Genomic DNA, 15,044 nt, shown 5'->3' with positions numbered 1-15,044 from the left:
ACTACGTGGCAGTTATGCCAAGAATATTACCTTGGAAGGCCCCGTCTTCTACTCTAAACCACGGGAGCGAGGTCGTCACCACCCCTTCGGCTTGTAAAGCGGGTAAACGTTTCAAAGCGTCTCTGGATTCCATCCGATCATCGAACCAATACTTTTGACCTTCAATCTCGAAGAAATCTTGGTCGCCTTTACCTAAAATTAACACGCAGTCGTTCTCTTCGGCCATCGCAATCGCCGCTCGAACCGCGAAGAATCTATCCACTATGACGTATCGTCGGACCAAGTTTTGCAACTCTACTGCTTCGGATTGCGCGTTCGGATGAATCAAATACATATCTTTCATGAAAGGAATGTCGGTGATAATACCATCTGGTAATCGTTCTTTGACCTCGGGTAAGTCGTACACGCGACTCCGAAAGCCGTCGACGACATCTTCTAAAAGATCGTACGCGTCTTCGTTCTTCGGCGATTGCGTGGTGACAAAGACGACGTCGGCGTATTTATCCACCGTTTCGCCTAATTTACGTCGCATTGCTTTCTCAGTTCCATTATCAATGGTGGCGTTGATATCATTGTTAGTACCATCCGCACCGACGACGACAATAACGCGTCGACATTGTGGAATGGCTCTCGCCGATTGAATTGCGTTCATGACATCCTCCGGCGTCTTTGCGCTATCGACTAAGGCGCAAAACTTCTGACCCTCGTCGACGAGTTCCATGCGGCCACCCGCGGGATTTGCGCGACCTAAACCTTGTGCGATATTTTCGAGAGGAATTTCTGTCGCTAATCCTGAAGCTATAGAAGCTAAGACGTTGGAAACGTTCGCATCTCCAACGAGCGCCGTTACAATCTCCGTTTCCCCAACTGGAGTAGATACTAAAACCGCAGTTTCAAAGAGAGACAAATCGACGCGCTCGCAATACACGTCCGCAATGTCTCTATGTTCACGTCTTCGCGCGTACGTTACTACTGGAACTTTGCAGTTAGAAATGATTTCAGAGGCGAAATCATCGTCCAAGTTTACGACGACGCGTTGATGTTTTGGATCATCTAGAGAACTAATAAACGCGAGCGATCTCTCTCGCCAGCTCTGAACCTCTTCTTCGGTTAAATTGCTTTCATAACTCGTCTCGAACGCATCTTCTTCTTTCTCTCCTTCTCCTTCTTTAATTAATTTTTCTTCAGTGTCTGCTTTCTCTTCGTCGTCTCCGGAGGAAGCCGAAGTTGACGTTTCTTGGTCTTCATCGTCGTTGTCCTCGCCGCCGTTATTCGCGGCGGTCATTCTCGGAGAGTTTGTGAAGACAATGATGTCTACGTTGACGCTATCGATGTGTCCTTTTAATAAACTTTCATCAGAAATTTCCACGGCGACGGCGGAAGCGCCAGCGTCTACCATCCCGGCTAGAATTTGCTGGTTTTGCAACGCATCCGGAGCGCTCTCTGGAATCTCGTACTTCCCTTGATACGGCGCGAGCCATCCGGGCGCAGAACACGCTCTGCCTTCGGTTAAATCTTGCTCCTCTGGAATCCAAACGCCGCCATGTTGCGTAATTTTCATTTCAGGGACGATCGGATCGAGATGTATTTCCTCAGCGCCGCAAGATGGACACGAAATAAAGTCGCTCGATCCCATCTCTGTTCTCACATCTTTTGGAATGCACGTCGCGCCACACTCTGCGCACGAGTGTGGAATTTCATCCAAGTCTTCTTCCGATATTTCTGGCGTGACGTAGTACCCACTCGAAGTAACAACGCCGGCGCGATTGGAGTACTCATCCTCGTCGCCGTATTCGTCTTCGTCGTCCTCGTCCTCGCTTTGGTCGTCTGCCCCGTTCTTCTTCAAGGTCCTTTCGCTTGCTTCGAAGATTGATTTGATTAAATTACACGTGGTATCTTTACCGCGATGACCTAGAACACCTGCTATGACCAACTTTCCAGATGGGTCTTCGTAAAACGCCTTTCCGAGTTTCCCGAGAATACCTTTGGTGCTCTTCACCACTGCCACGGGCGCTCCGTTGGCGTTTTCCGCGACCCCATCTTCTCTCTCGGAAACAACCGCCACGGCACCTCGCAACGCTATCGCGTCGCTCACGTCGTCGTGTCCATCGTGCGGATCTTGATCGTCGGACGAGTTATCCACGCACACGAAAAGATCACCCGGTATTGCGTACCGAGCGTCCGAGACAATACCGCTTATTTCCACGTCTTCCTCCTCCTCTAAATCTATCCATTTTACGACGTCAATGTTTGCCAGTTCAAACGTGTCTCGCAACAGACGAACGTTTTCATCACCATCATCATCTTCATCATCATCATTTTCCTCGTCTATTCCTTCTTCATCATCATCTTCTTCTTCTTCGTATTCCTCGTCTTCTTGATCTTGATCTTGATCTTGATCGTCGTCTTCTTCTACATCTCCTTCTACTACTTCTTCTTCTTCATCTTCTTCTTCAAAGTATTCCTCGTCGTCATCTTGCGCTTTGCTGATGAAGCTCAACCGTCGACGATTCGGAAAACTCCCGAACGCAGCAGTAGCAGTATTCGACGACGAGGACGACGTCGTCGTCGTCGAATAAAAGGAAAGTGAAGTCGAAAAACTCAACGCGTGGTTTTTGCTCTTCAAAGAGAAGGAACCAACACGATTGAAGAAAAGACCGCAACCATAATTCGAACAACGCGTTGTTGCACGAAATCGTCCAAATCGCGCACAACATCGCGCGACACCTTTTCCTCCTCTTTTCGATGATTGTAAAGAAAAAGGAGAAGAAGAAAAGGGGGCTTTTCTTTCGCCGGACATTCTCATCGTCCCAAACGTCGTTCCATCGTTATTCGCGCGTGGTAATGCTCCGCTCAAAGAAGAAAACAACATCATCTCTCGTGCGAGCTCGTAAAACCGCCGCCAAAGCTTTCTTTGAGGGGGTCTACTTTTTTTTAAGAAGGCGGTTGATATAAGTTTTTTTCTCAAAAAAGCGACCAAAGAAAGAAAGGGAAAAGTCGTTATTCTTATTCACTTATTTTATTCTTCGATTCGTTAACACACACCGAACAACGCGCTCCGTTTTAGTAGCACAAAAACAAATGATATCACTTTTACCTGGCTCGTCGTCGTCGTTTACGTCGTTATCATCATCCAATAACGCGAAGAATGCACTCTTCAAACGACGACAACAACAACAACAACAACAACAACAACAAAGAAATGGAAGAACGATCAGAGCGGTTTCTTTCCTGCGCAGTCACTATTTTTTTACAACCAACACCAACGAGAATGCGAGCAACAACAACACGAATAACAACAACGATAACAACAACAGAAGAAGAAGAAAAAGAAGAGACGCTTTATTAAAAGTCGTCCGAGCGACGAAGGAGGATAAGAAATCCTCCACGGCGAAAGAGGTGGACGAGATTACCAAGAAGTGGGGGTTAGAAGCCGGGTTGTGGAAGATTTTCAAGTCGAGCGAAAAGAACAATAGCAGTACGAACAACAACAACAACAACAACAAAACGGGAGGAGAAGGAGAAGGAGCGCAACAATTGAGCGGATCGCGAATGGATATGGCGAAGCAGTTGTTGAAAACCTACGGATCTGCGTATTTAATCACCTCCATCTCACTCTCTTTGGTTTCATTTGGCGTGTTTTACGTGTTGGTGAGTTCCGGCGTGGACGTGGCGGCGTTGTTGTCCGTCATCGGCATCACGGCGACGCAAAATTCAGAGAAAGTTGGTACGGTAGCGATTGCGTACGCGGCGCACAAAGCGGCGAGTCCTATTCGTTTCCCACCGACGGTGGCGTTGACCCCAATCGTCGCCGGGTGGATGGGGAAGACTGGAAATAAAGGCGAAGAAGAAGAAGAGGATGGAGAAGGCGGCGAAGAAAAGTGAGTTTTGGAGCGCGAGAGAAAGTAAAAGAGAGCGGTTGTGATTTTGAAGCGAGCGCTTCAAAATCAAAAAGGAGAATGCCACCACGAAGAGCGAGTGTGTGTGTGAGAGAGAGTGAAAGAGAGTCTCTTTTAAGCAGTGATGATGTAAAACAAATGAAACGAAAGAAAATTTTTGTCATGTCAGTTCCTTTTGATTTTTTCTTCTCGTCTGTCTGTCGACCAACTCTTCATTACACATCACTTTGACGTAACATGTCTCCTTCCTCCTCCTTCTGCGTTTACTTTTACTTCTTCATCTCGTTCGTTTCCATTTCCTCATTCTCCCAGGAGTACCCGAAATCCTACGCCGGCAATCACCCTTTGCTCAAACTGACCGATACAACGTTTGAACCTTTAACGCAATCGGCCACGGGACAAACGACCGGGAAGTGGGTAGTGTACTTTGACACGGACCATTCGTTGAATCACTTCTTAACGCCGACTTTGAAGGCGAGCTTAATGAAATTGGATAAATTGCAACAACAAAATAATGGAGACGACGGAGAGTACAAAGGCGAGCCGTTTATCGCGGCGACTATTAACGTGGACGAGGAGTATCTCACGAGAGCGAGATTCGAAAATACGCTCACCTTCCCGTGTTTGGCGGTATTCGAACGGCGAAAGATGCGACAGTTTAAAGTGCTCCATCCAAAAGGGGACGAACACAAAGCGCTCGGGAAAGGCGTGAAAGACGTGGAAGAGTGGTTAGAAATGTCCAACGAGGAATTTGAGGGAGGAGAGGTTGTGTATTTGAACGTACCAAAACCGTTATCGATGGCGAAAGCGACGAGCGTCCGGTTCGGGGTGGCGACGCGAATGTTCAACGAGAGAAAGCTTCGAGCAAGAAGAGATTGGCAACACGCTATGAAGGCGAAAAGTGAAGCTGGCATGGGCGCGATGGTGCACGAGATGGAGGAGAGTTTTAAAAAGTCGCCGAAACTATACGGGTCGATACTAATTGCCATCGCGTTGACGATGATTGCGTCGCTGATGGCAATGTCGTCGGTTTTGTTCGGAGGGAGACGAGGCGCGTCGAAAAATAAAGAGGAGTGAGTGTTGAGAGCGCGCGTGTGTGTATGTAATATCAAGTGAAGGCGTATTTTATGGGCGCAACGAGTGTGTATTATTCCTTGTTTTAGAACAACGATCAAAGTAAAAAGTGACCGCGGAAATAAGGAGGTTGAACTGATTTTACGAGTTCGTAGCCTTCATCGAACGCGTTGACTAATTTCTCGCTCAGCGGTCCTTTTCTCGACGCGAGCAAATTTTCTCGACACTGCGTTATGCTACTTGCTCCGATGATGACCGCATCGCCTTTTGCGCCGGATAATTTTGAATTGAAATACATCCATCTCAAGCTTGCTTCTGTTGGCGTTATTCCCTCCTCCTCGGCTGCTTTTTTAATCACCTCCACGGCTTCGAAATAGGCCTCGTTCCAGAAGCGCGCTTTGTACATCTCGTTATTCTTGAATCGTCCAGCTTTTATCCCTTCGTCGCCGCCGCCGCTCGCGTTCAATAACTTTTCGTGCTTACCAGTCAATAACCCGCCCGCAAGTGGGTTGTACGCCACGAAGCGCATGTTCAAACTCTTCAACGCGGGAATCAATTCCGGCTCGACCTGGCGAGTCAACGGATTATACATCCCTTGGTATATTGTCGGTACGATCCACTGATTCTCTTTACAAATCGCGTGCGCTCTCACAACTTCCCAAGCGCTCATATTCGACAAACCCAAATACTTAAACGCTCCGGACCTGTACAACCCTTGAGCGGTCTCCAACACGTCGTACAAAGTCGTCTCCGAATCTGGAGCGTGTAAATACAAAATATCTATACTTTTTGGATCGAGTGCCGTTAAACTCTTTCCGACCTGCGCGCGAAACTTCTCCGCTCGTAATCCGCCTTCCCCCGCGACGCTTGCCATCTTCTCCCCCCAAGGATTCGCCTTTGTCGCGACGGAGAGTTTCAAAAGTTTCTCTTTCGGCATGCGAGAGAATATGCGACCTAATATCTCTTCCGTGTTTCCTCCCGCGTACGCTATCGCTGTGTCCAACTCAATCAAAGACGACGACGACGACGACGACGACGATGTTCCTTTCTCAACTTCTTCGATGAAAAAATCTAACAGCTTCTCGCTCTCGTTCTCTGCCATATCCTCTGAACTGTAGCTCCACCCAAACGTCATGGTACCTAAGATAGTTTTCACCTCCGCCGTTTTGCTCGTCGTCATCGATGTTATCGGCACGGTCGGTTCTTTCTTGACCATTTTAGCGTCCTCCTTACAATCGTCGCTGTTGTTGTTGTTGTTATTATTATTTGAGGTGGAGGAGGAAGAGCAGCGCGTCGTAAACATCTGTAACTGTTTCGTCGACGAAGAAGAAGAATGTTTCGAAGACGACGACGACGAGGAAAGGAAGCGTTTCGAGAAGGACGACGCGCAGCACGAGGAAGATGCCACCGCTCGCATTGTCGTCGTCGTTTGAGAAGCGCTCTTGTTTTTGTTATTGTTGTTTGAGCGCAAGCAAAAGTATCTGATGATATCTCGCGGTGCACAAGCGCGTGTTTTGTTTTGGAGAAGTAGGGAAAGGTGTTGTCGTCTGCCCTCTTTTGTCTACCTAATAACTACGAACGACCTATTGTATAAAAGCTTTATTTATCTATTTATCTATCTATCTATTTATTCCATGTTAGTAGGATCATTAGTCTTTCCTTTTATCTTTTCCGATTTTGAAGAAAAGAGAGCTTTCGATTGAACAATCCTGCCGGTGTCTCTCCCGTCTTTCTTCACCGCCAACGGAGCGTCGATGCCGTCCTGATTCTTGCCTAATCCCTTACCTTCCTCCCATCCCATTTTCTTCATCAGTTTCATCGCCATGGACATACCTTTTCCCCCACCACCATTTTCTTTCTTCTTCACTTCCTGTTCCTTCTCTTTCTTCTCTTTTTCGCGCGCTTCCTCCTTGATCTTCTTTCTCTCCATCCAGTCTTTCTCTCGTCGCGTCTTCTCCTCGTCGTCTCGCGTGCGTTGGAGTTTCGCGTCTTCGTAGGAGTTTGGTTTGAACGGGTCGTATTCATCCGGACAGTCCCACCCCGCGACGAAGCCATCGTTACCTCGTTGCTCTTCTTCTCTCCATTCGCCGGCTCGCTTTTCTCGCGCGTTGTTGTTTGCTTTCGTACTACCGTTAGGGGTTGTTGTCTTCGCGCCATTTTTTTCCTGCTGTTGTTGTTGTTGTAACTGCTCTTGCTTTTGTCTTCGGTGTTTCGCTCTCAACGCGAACTGTTGCATCTTCATCTGTTCCGGGGTGAAGTTGAGCATCGTTTTCTTTCTGTCGCTGCTCCCAATCGAGGATTCCACTCCTCTCCGTCTTTTCGTCATCGCAGTACTCGTCACCTTCATCGCACCAAAAACGTCTTCTTTGTCTTCTTCTTTGTCTTCTTCTTTTCTCGTCGTCGTCGCACTCGCCACCACCGCGCGTTCTCTTTTCCCCCACGAGGAGGAAGTTGTTGCGTTTGAAATCTTTTCTTCTGAAATCGTTTTCGTTTCTCTTTCCTTTTCCTCCTTCTTCTTCTGATTCTTCGCGCTCATCATCATCATCGGGGGCAAATCCCCAAACAAAGAGGACATCGTCTCTTCTGTCGTTACGCCGTCGTAGTTGTGTTATCTATCCTCCTCCTTTTCCGGGTGAAACTCGTTCTTCAAACCGACGATCGATTTTATCACTGTTCTTCTTCTTGGTCTTCTGCATCGGGGCAAAAGTCCTCCTCCGTCGTTTTCGCGCGCGTGAGTGTTGTTCTCACAAAGTAGGGAAACGCGAGACTGAAGTTTTGACGCAAAATTTTGAACCAACGCGCTCCATTCGTTCAAGTCTCGAGGACACTCTTTTTGGACGGAGAAATGGAAGCGCTGTTTACGTTACCGGAAGCTTTTACTCGTCGCAGTAGTCCTGGTAGTAGTCCTAGTTCTGCTGCTATTACTGCTCGAATAAAAATCGAGGAAGAGGAGGAGCAACCGCTCGCGTTTCTTTACGAGAAGACGAAGAAGCATTGGAACGGACAACATGTCGTCTCGATCGCTTCGTGTACTCGTTCAACCGCGACGAAGGAAAACGACGACGAAGAGGAAGAAGAAGAAGGGACGATGCGAACGTTTCAAAACGAGATGGTTTCATCATCAACATCAACAGCAGACGACGCCGACGTGGACGATATTCTTTGCGATATCGTGACCACGACGGCGAAGAAACGCGTGTGCGTCGTCGCGTCGAAAAGAACCGGAGTTGTCAGTTTTCTCCTCGAAGAAACAGAAGAAGAAGAAACAGAAGAAGAACGGGAGGAAAGTATCCACGGCAAATGTTTCGGCGAACGAGAGCGAAGCAATAATCGATTGACGACATTAATCGCTTCCGCCATGAGCGACGGCGGCGTGGTCGCGCTTTTAGGCGACGCGAACGGGGACGTGTGGTGCGCTCGATGCGACGATACCGTGAGAGGGTGCGTCGTCGATAAGTGCGAAAGACGAGAAGGACCGGAGTTGACGGTCGGGTCGGAATACGATTATTCGTCCACTCCGAGGAAAGGGGGTGGGAGTGGAGGAGAAGGAGGAGGAAGAGGAGGAGCTGGGTCGCTTTTGGCGTCGCCGTCAACGGCTGCCGCGAGAATTGCGTCAAAGATATCCAAAAAGGCTGGGAGCTTTCTGTTTCAAAACGGAAGCGAGCAACCGGTGGTGGCGATGATGTGGGCAGAGATGTCGCGAGAGGCTTTGAGAGGTGGAAATACGGGGATGAACACGGTTCAGAGGATGTTCTTTGTAGCTAAAGAGAAAGGAGCGATGGAAATGTGGATGTGTTCGCTGGATTCTTCCGTGATGACGCCGGAGATGGTGTGCAGTTGCGACGTAAACGAGAAACTCGTGGCAAAGACGAACGCGTTTAGCAAAGTTTTAGATTCAGATTGGATTTCTGTGCCGAATGGTAGCCGTATCGGTAGTAGTAATAGTAATAATAGATTCTTGAGCGTCGTTTTGTGCGAGTCTTTGCAGTTTGCAAAAGTTGCGCACGTCTTTGAAATGGCAAAGAACACCGGCGAGTCTTCCGCATCGACGCTCGAAGCGAATCTGGTGCGCTCTTTTGAAATTGCGGCATCTGAGTGTGATAGAGTTGCACTCTCGAGAAATGGAAACGCCATTGTTACGTACAGTAATACCAGTTTCATTGGCGGTGCTAGGGGACAGGCAAACGCGACGTGTCATTACGGAGAGCATTTTCATAAATCCATGGTTTTGAAAGAATCCGTCGCGTCGGTGTGCCGAAGTTTGCGCGAATACAATAGCTTCTTGGCGCTCGATCCATCGAGGTGCGTGTGGACGTTTTCGCCACCGGATTCGGAAGAATACGCGTCACCGCCGCAAGCGACGTCTGCGCAGCCGTTTACGAGTCCCATAAAATCGCGAATCGTAGACGTTCGCAAACAAATGTTTTCGCCGTTAGTAAGAGAAGCGCACGAGATGAAGCTTGACGACGACAACAATCCGCGTTCACCGTACGCGAGCGTCTCAACCGCGTACGACGATAGCGCGAGAGCAGCAGATGCGAGATTCGTGAAAGATGCGTTTGAAAATTTGAACAATTACGAAGGCATAGCAGAGCTCGCGGCAAAACAAACCATCGCGGGACCTGCGAAAGCGACGAAACCTTTCGCGGCGCATTCGGCGGCTTTAGTCGATACCTTACCGAAGCGCTGGGCAGGAGCAACATCGAGAAGTGGTAAAGGATTAAGGACGTTGTTGGAAGAAAAAGCGCGCGTGCACGAGAAATACGCAAAGTTTCTCGTCGATTCAGGCGCGTGGGAAAACACTACGCCATCGGAAAAGATGGAAGTCTTGAGACACGGAGAGACAACGTTTGCGTTGCTCCGGTTGCGAGCGCTGTTAGATCAACTGAAGATGGAAGAAACTGAAAAGCATCGAAGTTTACTCAGCGATATAGTACGATTTGCGGGGGAAGGCATAGCAAAAGGCGACAACACGCTGACTCGTCTCGTTCGCGATGACGCTATCGACGTCGACGATATCTTTTTCAGCCGTTCGTCGTTCTTTTCAGACGTCTTTTGGAACGCGACTCGCGCGGTTGTCGAACAGAAAATCAAAGAGGCTTCTCAACAAACGCAACGTTTAGCCGATGACGTCGAGTACGAGTGCATAAATCAAGCGGCAAGAATCGTGTCTATCGCGCTCGAGTGTTCCAACGAATACAGACGATGCTGGTCGGATTTATATCCCGCGCAAAGAGTTTCGGTTGAAGAAAACTGGACGTCGCAAGCGAGCGCGAGGGAGTGCATGCGAACGATTTCAAAATTCTCCATCGACGTGTTCAACGCGAGGAAGAGATTGGACGTTGGTGTCCCGTTATTCACGGTGGCGCAACCTTTACTCGACGCTTCTGCGTCTAACGTTCTTTACGCGAGAACGGAGAGATCGTTGATGGAGTATAAAAGCGATCGCACGTTGATATTGCCGACGTTGCTTCTTTGCGCTCGGGCGCACGTGTGTCCCGCGGAAAACGTCGCCGCGACGTGCGAATCGCACTTTGGCTACGACGAGTTGTTCACTTTTTGCGACGCGGAAGGTGGAAAAGCGCGATTGTTTCACTACATGCGAACGTTAAAGGCGGAAGATGCTGCGCCATTTAACGAAAACGGGTTTGCGTTTTACGTCTTTGAAAAGATATTCAATTCGTCGTCGTCGTCGAGAAGAGTTTCGGCTCTGCTCAGAGAACTCCCGGACGAGTTTTCCGAACATCTCTCGCATTTTTTTATGACGAGTAACGACACCGCCAAGTGGGCGCACGAGATTGGCAGGAATGAATTCGAGAAAGCCGGTGAGAGTCTTCAGAAAATCGGGTTGTTGAGCGAGGCAAAGTTGGCGTATTTAGTGAGCGGCGGCGAAGAGGCGGAGGAAAAAATAGACAGAATCAATAGCAAGTTGTTGTTTTAAAGACGACGAGAAATAATAACATTATAAAACGTTTTCGGCAACTTTTGCGGCTAGGATGCTACTCAAAACTAAACCTCCATACGTTTGGTTGCTTCGGAACTTGTCTCCGCAATCCTTTCTGTTCTTCAAATCGACGGTATATATTTGCCAAAACAAATGCGTCCCCGCGGTGGACAAAAGGAACGGGTAGAACGCCCAATGCGCGTCCGCTAAATACCCACTGGCGAGTAAACCAGAGATTGCACCGATACCAAAAGTAGACAAAATACCTTTCGTGTTGTTTTCGAATAATCGCGCGGAAGACTTGACGCCAATTTTCTTATCGTCGTCGATATCTTGATGCGCGTAAATCGTATCGTACACCATCGTCCAACACACGCCGCTCCCGTATAACGCTAAAGCTGGTGCTTCTAAAACACCCCCAGTGATTGCGGTCCATCCCATTAACGCGCCCCAATTCAACGTAAACCCGAGAAATAATTGCGGTAAGTTTGTCACGCGTTTCATCAAAGGATACGCGACTACCAGCGGTAAAGACATCAAGCCCAAAATCTGCGTGTTGAAATCGAGCTGGTATAAAACGACGCTTCCTAATCCTAATTGCGCGCCTAAAAACGCCACCGCGTTTGGTACCGTTATCTTGCCAGATGCTATCGGTCTATCTTTCGTTCTCTCTACTTTAGCGTCTACTTTTCTGTCCCAAATGTCGTTGACGGTACACCCGGCGCCTCGAAGCAACACCGCGCCGGCGGAGAACAAGGCGGTCATGGCGGCTATTTCTTCCGTCGCCGGTGGTATCGCAGCCGTGGACGAGGAGAGTAAAATCGACCACAAACACGGATAGGCGAGTAAATATATGCCTATGGGTTTGTCTAAACGGGCTAAGGCTATATATGGGTTTATTTCCTTGTTGTTGTTGTTGTTGTTGTTGTTATTCTTCACTGCAGGAGAGGAAGAGGAAGAGGATGAAGAGGAAGAGGAAGACGCCGCGAATCCACGCGATGATACAATTTTGTTGTTGTTGTTGTTGACTTCCTTTTTCTTCTTCTTCTTCCAGTAGTCGTCGTATGATGCATCATCGTCTCTTCTTTCGTTTCTTCTTCTTCTTCTTCTTCTTTCATCGAAGTTGTTGGCGTTCTCAACAACCGAATGTGTTTGACGGTGATGATGATGATGATAATGATGATGATGTTGCGAAGAAGAAGAAGACCAAGAAGAAAAAGAAGAAGTAATAAAAGGAGCGACGACGACGTTTTGGGAGGAGGAGGAGGAGGAGGAGGAAGGGAGAAGGCGCCGAAGTCGCTTCATTTCCTAATACTTTTCTTCGTTGTTTTGGTTCATTTATTATGCCGTCGTTTGTGGCGGGAGAAACTTCTCATTTTTGTTTTTTAGGGTTTTACCACTAGTTTCTATGTACCTTCCTAAACCCTAATTGGTTATCGACTGTACTTAATATGGATTATTTCTAAAGTCTTTTCGATACTCTTCAGTTTCCTTTTAACTGACGAACTCTTCAACGTTGATGACGAGCAATAAGTCTGCGCGGTCGAGCACGAAGGCCCGCACTTCAAAACCATTTTCTGTTCATTCAGAGAATAATTGAATTGCTTTGATGACTACCCCTTGATACCATTCCAATCTCGGTGGAAGCCGCGTGACTTTTCCGAAGCGTTTCTTTTTTTGTTTTGTTGTCATCATCCGTTTTGTTAACGAGATCCAGAGTCGTCTCGTTCGTCTCGGGGTCCAGATTTTTGGGGGCAAAAAACGTCTCAATTTCTCATTCTCGCAAAAAAAAAGAATCTTCACATGTGCGCGCACAAAGAAAGAAAGAAAGAGAGAGAGGAAGAGAAGTTATAATTTGCAAAGACAATAACAAAGCGAGCGACGAAAATGATGCGCTCTTCTCCTTCTTCTTCTTCTTCTTTGTCTTCTTCTCCTCTTGGAGTGACAGCGCAGAAGAGACGAATACGTGAGAGAGATTTGTGGGATGTGATCGTCAACAACGACGATATAACTTTCAATCACATTCTTCCGAGATTGAATTCGAATGATGTGAAATTCTTGTACGAGGTGAACAGTGAAACGAGAAAGTTGCTTAAGAGATCCTCTCGCGCGGGTGATTTGAAAAAGAGGTTTGATGTGAGCGAGATGTCGTCGATATCGACTTTGGAAGTTGCGTGGGAGAATAAATCGTTGTGGCCGAGTAACTGGAGCGAAAGAGATTTCTGCTTGGAAGTTGCTAAAACGAATAAACTCGAGTTGCTCAAGTGGATACAAGAGGAGAAAAAGTGTGAATGGGATTCAGGGACGATTAATGCGGCCGCAAAACAAGGCAATATGGAAATGGTAAAGTATTGCGTTGCAAAGAAGTGTCCTATCAATGTGTTTGCGTGTGCAAATGCTGCCTCAGCAGGTCATCTCGAGGTACTCAAATACTTACGCGAAGAAGTCAAAGCGCCGTGGGATTGGAGAATTGCCCCTTGGGCGGCTCGAAATGGTCATCTCCACATACTCGAATATCTTGTTGAGCGTAAGTTTGATAAATATGACGCATGGGCGTGTTGGTATGCAGCCGAGGAAGGTCACCTAGACTGTTTGAAGTACTTACACGAAACCGCCAAAGCGCCGTGGGACGAATGGAGCGTACTGTACGCACACGAGAAAAACCAAACCGAATGTGTACAATACCTCCTCGACAACAACTGCCCATTACCACGCGGTTGGCGATACGAGGATGGAGAGTTATATTCAGAATCAGAATCAGAATCAGAATCAGAAGAATAACTTCTTGTAATAACACACACACAGAGAGAGACAGCATAATAATCGCATATCTTTTCTTCTTCTCAAAATGTACCTCGTCGTCATCCCACACAAAAAACAAGGCCCATTATTACAACAACACTTCCACTTTGTCAATATGCTCAACTCTTTACCTTTTTTCATACACTCATCATCAGTCACCAGCTTACCATCTTCGTCTACTCGTGCTACTACGAACAATAGTATCAACAGACCATCGTCGTCATCATCATCATCATCGAAAAAGGGCAACAATTTCAAGAGAGGATTTCGTTTATCATCATCATCATCATCATCAGAACAACAACAAGAACAACCGGCGAAGATACAGGAAACGTATCAGTTTCACAGTCCGGGAGGGAAAGTGACGTTCGCGCACGAAACCGACGGAGAGAAGTCGAAGTGGACGAATTGTGAGATTTCACACGTCGGCGATGTGAACGAAGAGACAAAGGTGAAGCTTGGAATCGTCATCGGCGAGTTTCACGACCAACTCATGAACCGCATGCTCGAAGACGCGCGCCTCTCGGCGTTGGCGATGAACGCCGAAATCACTCGAGTCGTCTTCGTTCCGGGCACGTACGAAGCGCCGTTAATATTAGAAAACATGCTCATGGACGACTCGCTCGACGCGGCGTGCGTTTTAGGATACATAGAAAAAGGTTCCACTTTACACGGCGAGGAGATGGGAAATACGTGCTCGTTGATTTTTAAGCAGTTGGAGTTGGAATATCGCAAACCGGTAGGGATGGGCATCATCGGTCCCGGGGCAACCGCGGAGCAGGCGGAAACGAGAGTGGCGTACGCCGGCAACGCCATTCGCGCCGCGATTCGAATGGCCAGGACGATGATGGTATGAAATCCTACTAATAAAGAATAGCCGTCGTCACCGAATGTCTTCTTCTTCTAAGAAGGTTGTTGTCGCGTCGTTATTAGTAGTACTGTCAAAGTTGTTCTCCTCCTCCTCCTCCATCTTCTTCTTCTTAGTAAGTATAAATACTACGAAAGACTCGTGAATAATACAGAGCTCTCTTCATGTCGTTGTGTTCTTGGTGTTTTTGGCTCCTTTTATTTTAGGCGGAATAATCAATAAATTTTCTCTCTTTTGTGAACTCATCTCATCTAATCTCGTTATACTCATTCCTCAGATTTTAACCGCTTTGCTTTGCTTTGCTTTGCTTTGCTCTAAAAGGTCGGTGGTTTCCATCATCATTCATTAGTAAGAAAGAAAGAATGATAGTTTTTCCAGCCGCGAGCAGTTACGCGGGAATACAAACGACGATGCGCGGAGGAGGAGGAGTACAAGGAGGGAAAAAGAATCAATTAAA

At 47.6% G+C, this 15,044-nt stretch overlaps 9 protein-coding genes across 9 annotated transcripts; 5 read left to right on the top strand and 4 right to left on the bottom strand.

Moving 5' to 3' along the window:
• Window position 1: 1 nt before the first annotated feature.
• Window positions 2–2,800, bottom strand: Bathy12g01370 (UDP-N-acetylmuramoylalanyl-D-glutamate--2,6-diaminopimelate ligase; the record flags this gene model as incomplete). Its single annotated transcript, XM_007509817.1, has 1 exon — window positions 2–2,800. The coding sequence occupies one exon, from the start codon at window positions 2,798–2,800 to the stop codon at window positions 2–4; it is 2,799 nt and encodes a 932-aa protein (XP_007509879.1).
• A 281-nt stretch (window positions 2,801–3,081) lies between these two features.
• On the top strand, window positions 3,082–3,885 carry Bathy12g01360 (predicted protein; the record flags this gene model as incomplete). Its single annotated transcript, XM_007509685.1, has 1 exon — window positions 3,082–3,885. One exon carries the CDS (start codon window positions 3,082–3,084, stop codon window positions 3,883–3,885), a length of 804 nt encoding a protein of 267 aa, XP_007509747.1.
• A 251-nt stretch (window positions 3,886–4,136) lies between these two features.
• On the top strand, window positions 4,137–4,976 carry Bathy12g01350 (hypothetical protein; the record flags this gene model as incomplete). Its single annotated transcript, XM_007509651.1, has 1 exon — window positions 4,137–4,976. One exon carries the CDS (start codon window positions 4,137–4,139, stop codon window positions 4,974–4,976), a length of 840 nt encoding a protein of 279 aa, XP_007509713.1.
• Window positions 4,977–5,070: 94 nt separating this feature from the next.
• Window positions 5,071–6,390, bottom strand: Bathy12g01340 (predicted protein; the record flags this gene model as incomplete). The annotated part of the gene is made up of 1 exon (XM_007509724.1): window positions 5,071–6,390. The coding sequence occupies one exon, from the start codon at window positions 6,388–6,390 to the stop codon at window positions 5,071–5,073; it is 1,320 nt and encodes a 439-aa protein (XP_007509786.1).
• Window positions 6,391–6,600: 210 nt separating this feature from the next.
• On the bottom strand, window positions 6,601–7,548 carry Bathy12g01330 (hypothetical protein; the record flags this gene model as incomplete). The annotated part of the gene is made up of 1 exon (XM_007509906.1): window positions 6,601–7,548. One exon carries the CDS (start codon window positions 7,546–7,548, stop codon window positions 6,601–6,603), a length of 948 nt encoding a protein of 315 aa, XP_007509968.1.
• Window positions 7,549–7,818: 270 nt separating this feature from the next.
• On the top strand, window positions 7,819–10,914 carry Bathy12g01320 (predicted protein; the record flags this gene model as incomplete). The annotated part of the gene is made up of 1 exon (XM_007509740.1): window positions 7,819–10,914. One exon carries the CDS (start codon window positions 7,819–7,821, stop codon window positions 10,912–10,914), a length of 3,096 nt encoding a protein of 1,031 aa, XP_007509802.1.
• Window positions 10,915–10,972: 58 nt separating this feature from the next.
• Window positions 10,973–12,222, bottom strand: Bathy12g01310 (predicted protein; the record flags this gene model as incomplete). The annotated part of the gene is made up of 2 exons (XM_007509887.1): window positions 10,973–10,982; window positions 11,015–12,222. 2 exons carry the CDS (start codon window positions 12,220–12,222, stop codon window positions 10,973–10,975), a joined length of 1,218 nt encoding a protein of 405 aa, XP_007509949.1.
• A 582-nt stretch (window positions 12,223–12,804) lies between these two features.
• Bathy12g01300 lies at window positions 12,805–13,698 on the top strand (the record flags this gene model as incomplete). The annotated part of the gene is made up of 1 exon (XM_007509773.1): window positions 12,805–13,698. The coding sequence occupies one exon, from the start codon at window positions 12,805–12,807 to the stop codon at window positions 13,696–13,698; it is 894 nt and encodes a 297-aa protein (XP_007509835.1).
• Window positions 13,699–13,765: 67 nt separating this feature from the next.
• On the top strand, window positions 13,766–14,575 carry Bathy12g01290 (6,7-dimethyl-8-ribityllumazine synthase; the record flags this gene model as incomplete). Its single annotated transcript, XM_007509649.1, has 1 exon — window positions 13,766–14,575. One exon carries the CDS (start codon window positions 13,766–13,768, stop codon window positions 14,573–14,575), a length of 810 nt encoding a protein of 269 aa, XP_007509711.1.
• Window positions 14,576–15,044: the final 469 nt, after the last annotated feature.

This window comes from Bathycoccus prasinos, assembly GCF_002220235.1.
Source record: "Bathycoccus prasinos genomic : Chromosome_12".
NCBI classification, from domain to species: Eukaryota; Viridiplantae; Chlorophyta; class Mamiellophyceae; order Mamiellales; family Bathycoccaceae; genus Bathycoccus; species Bathycoccus prasinos.
This window is presented reverse-complemented; position numbering and strand designations above follow the sequence as displayed.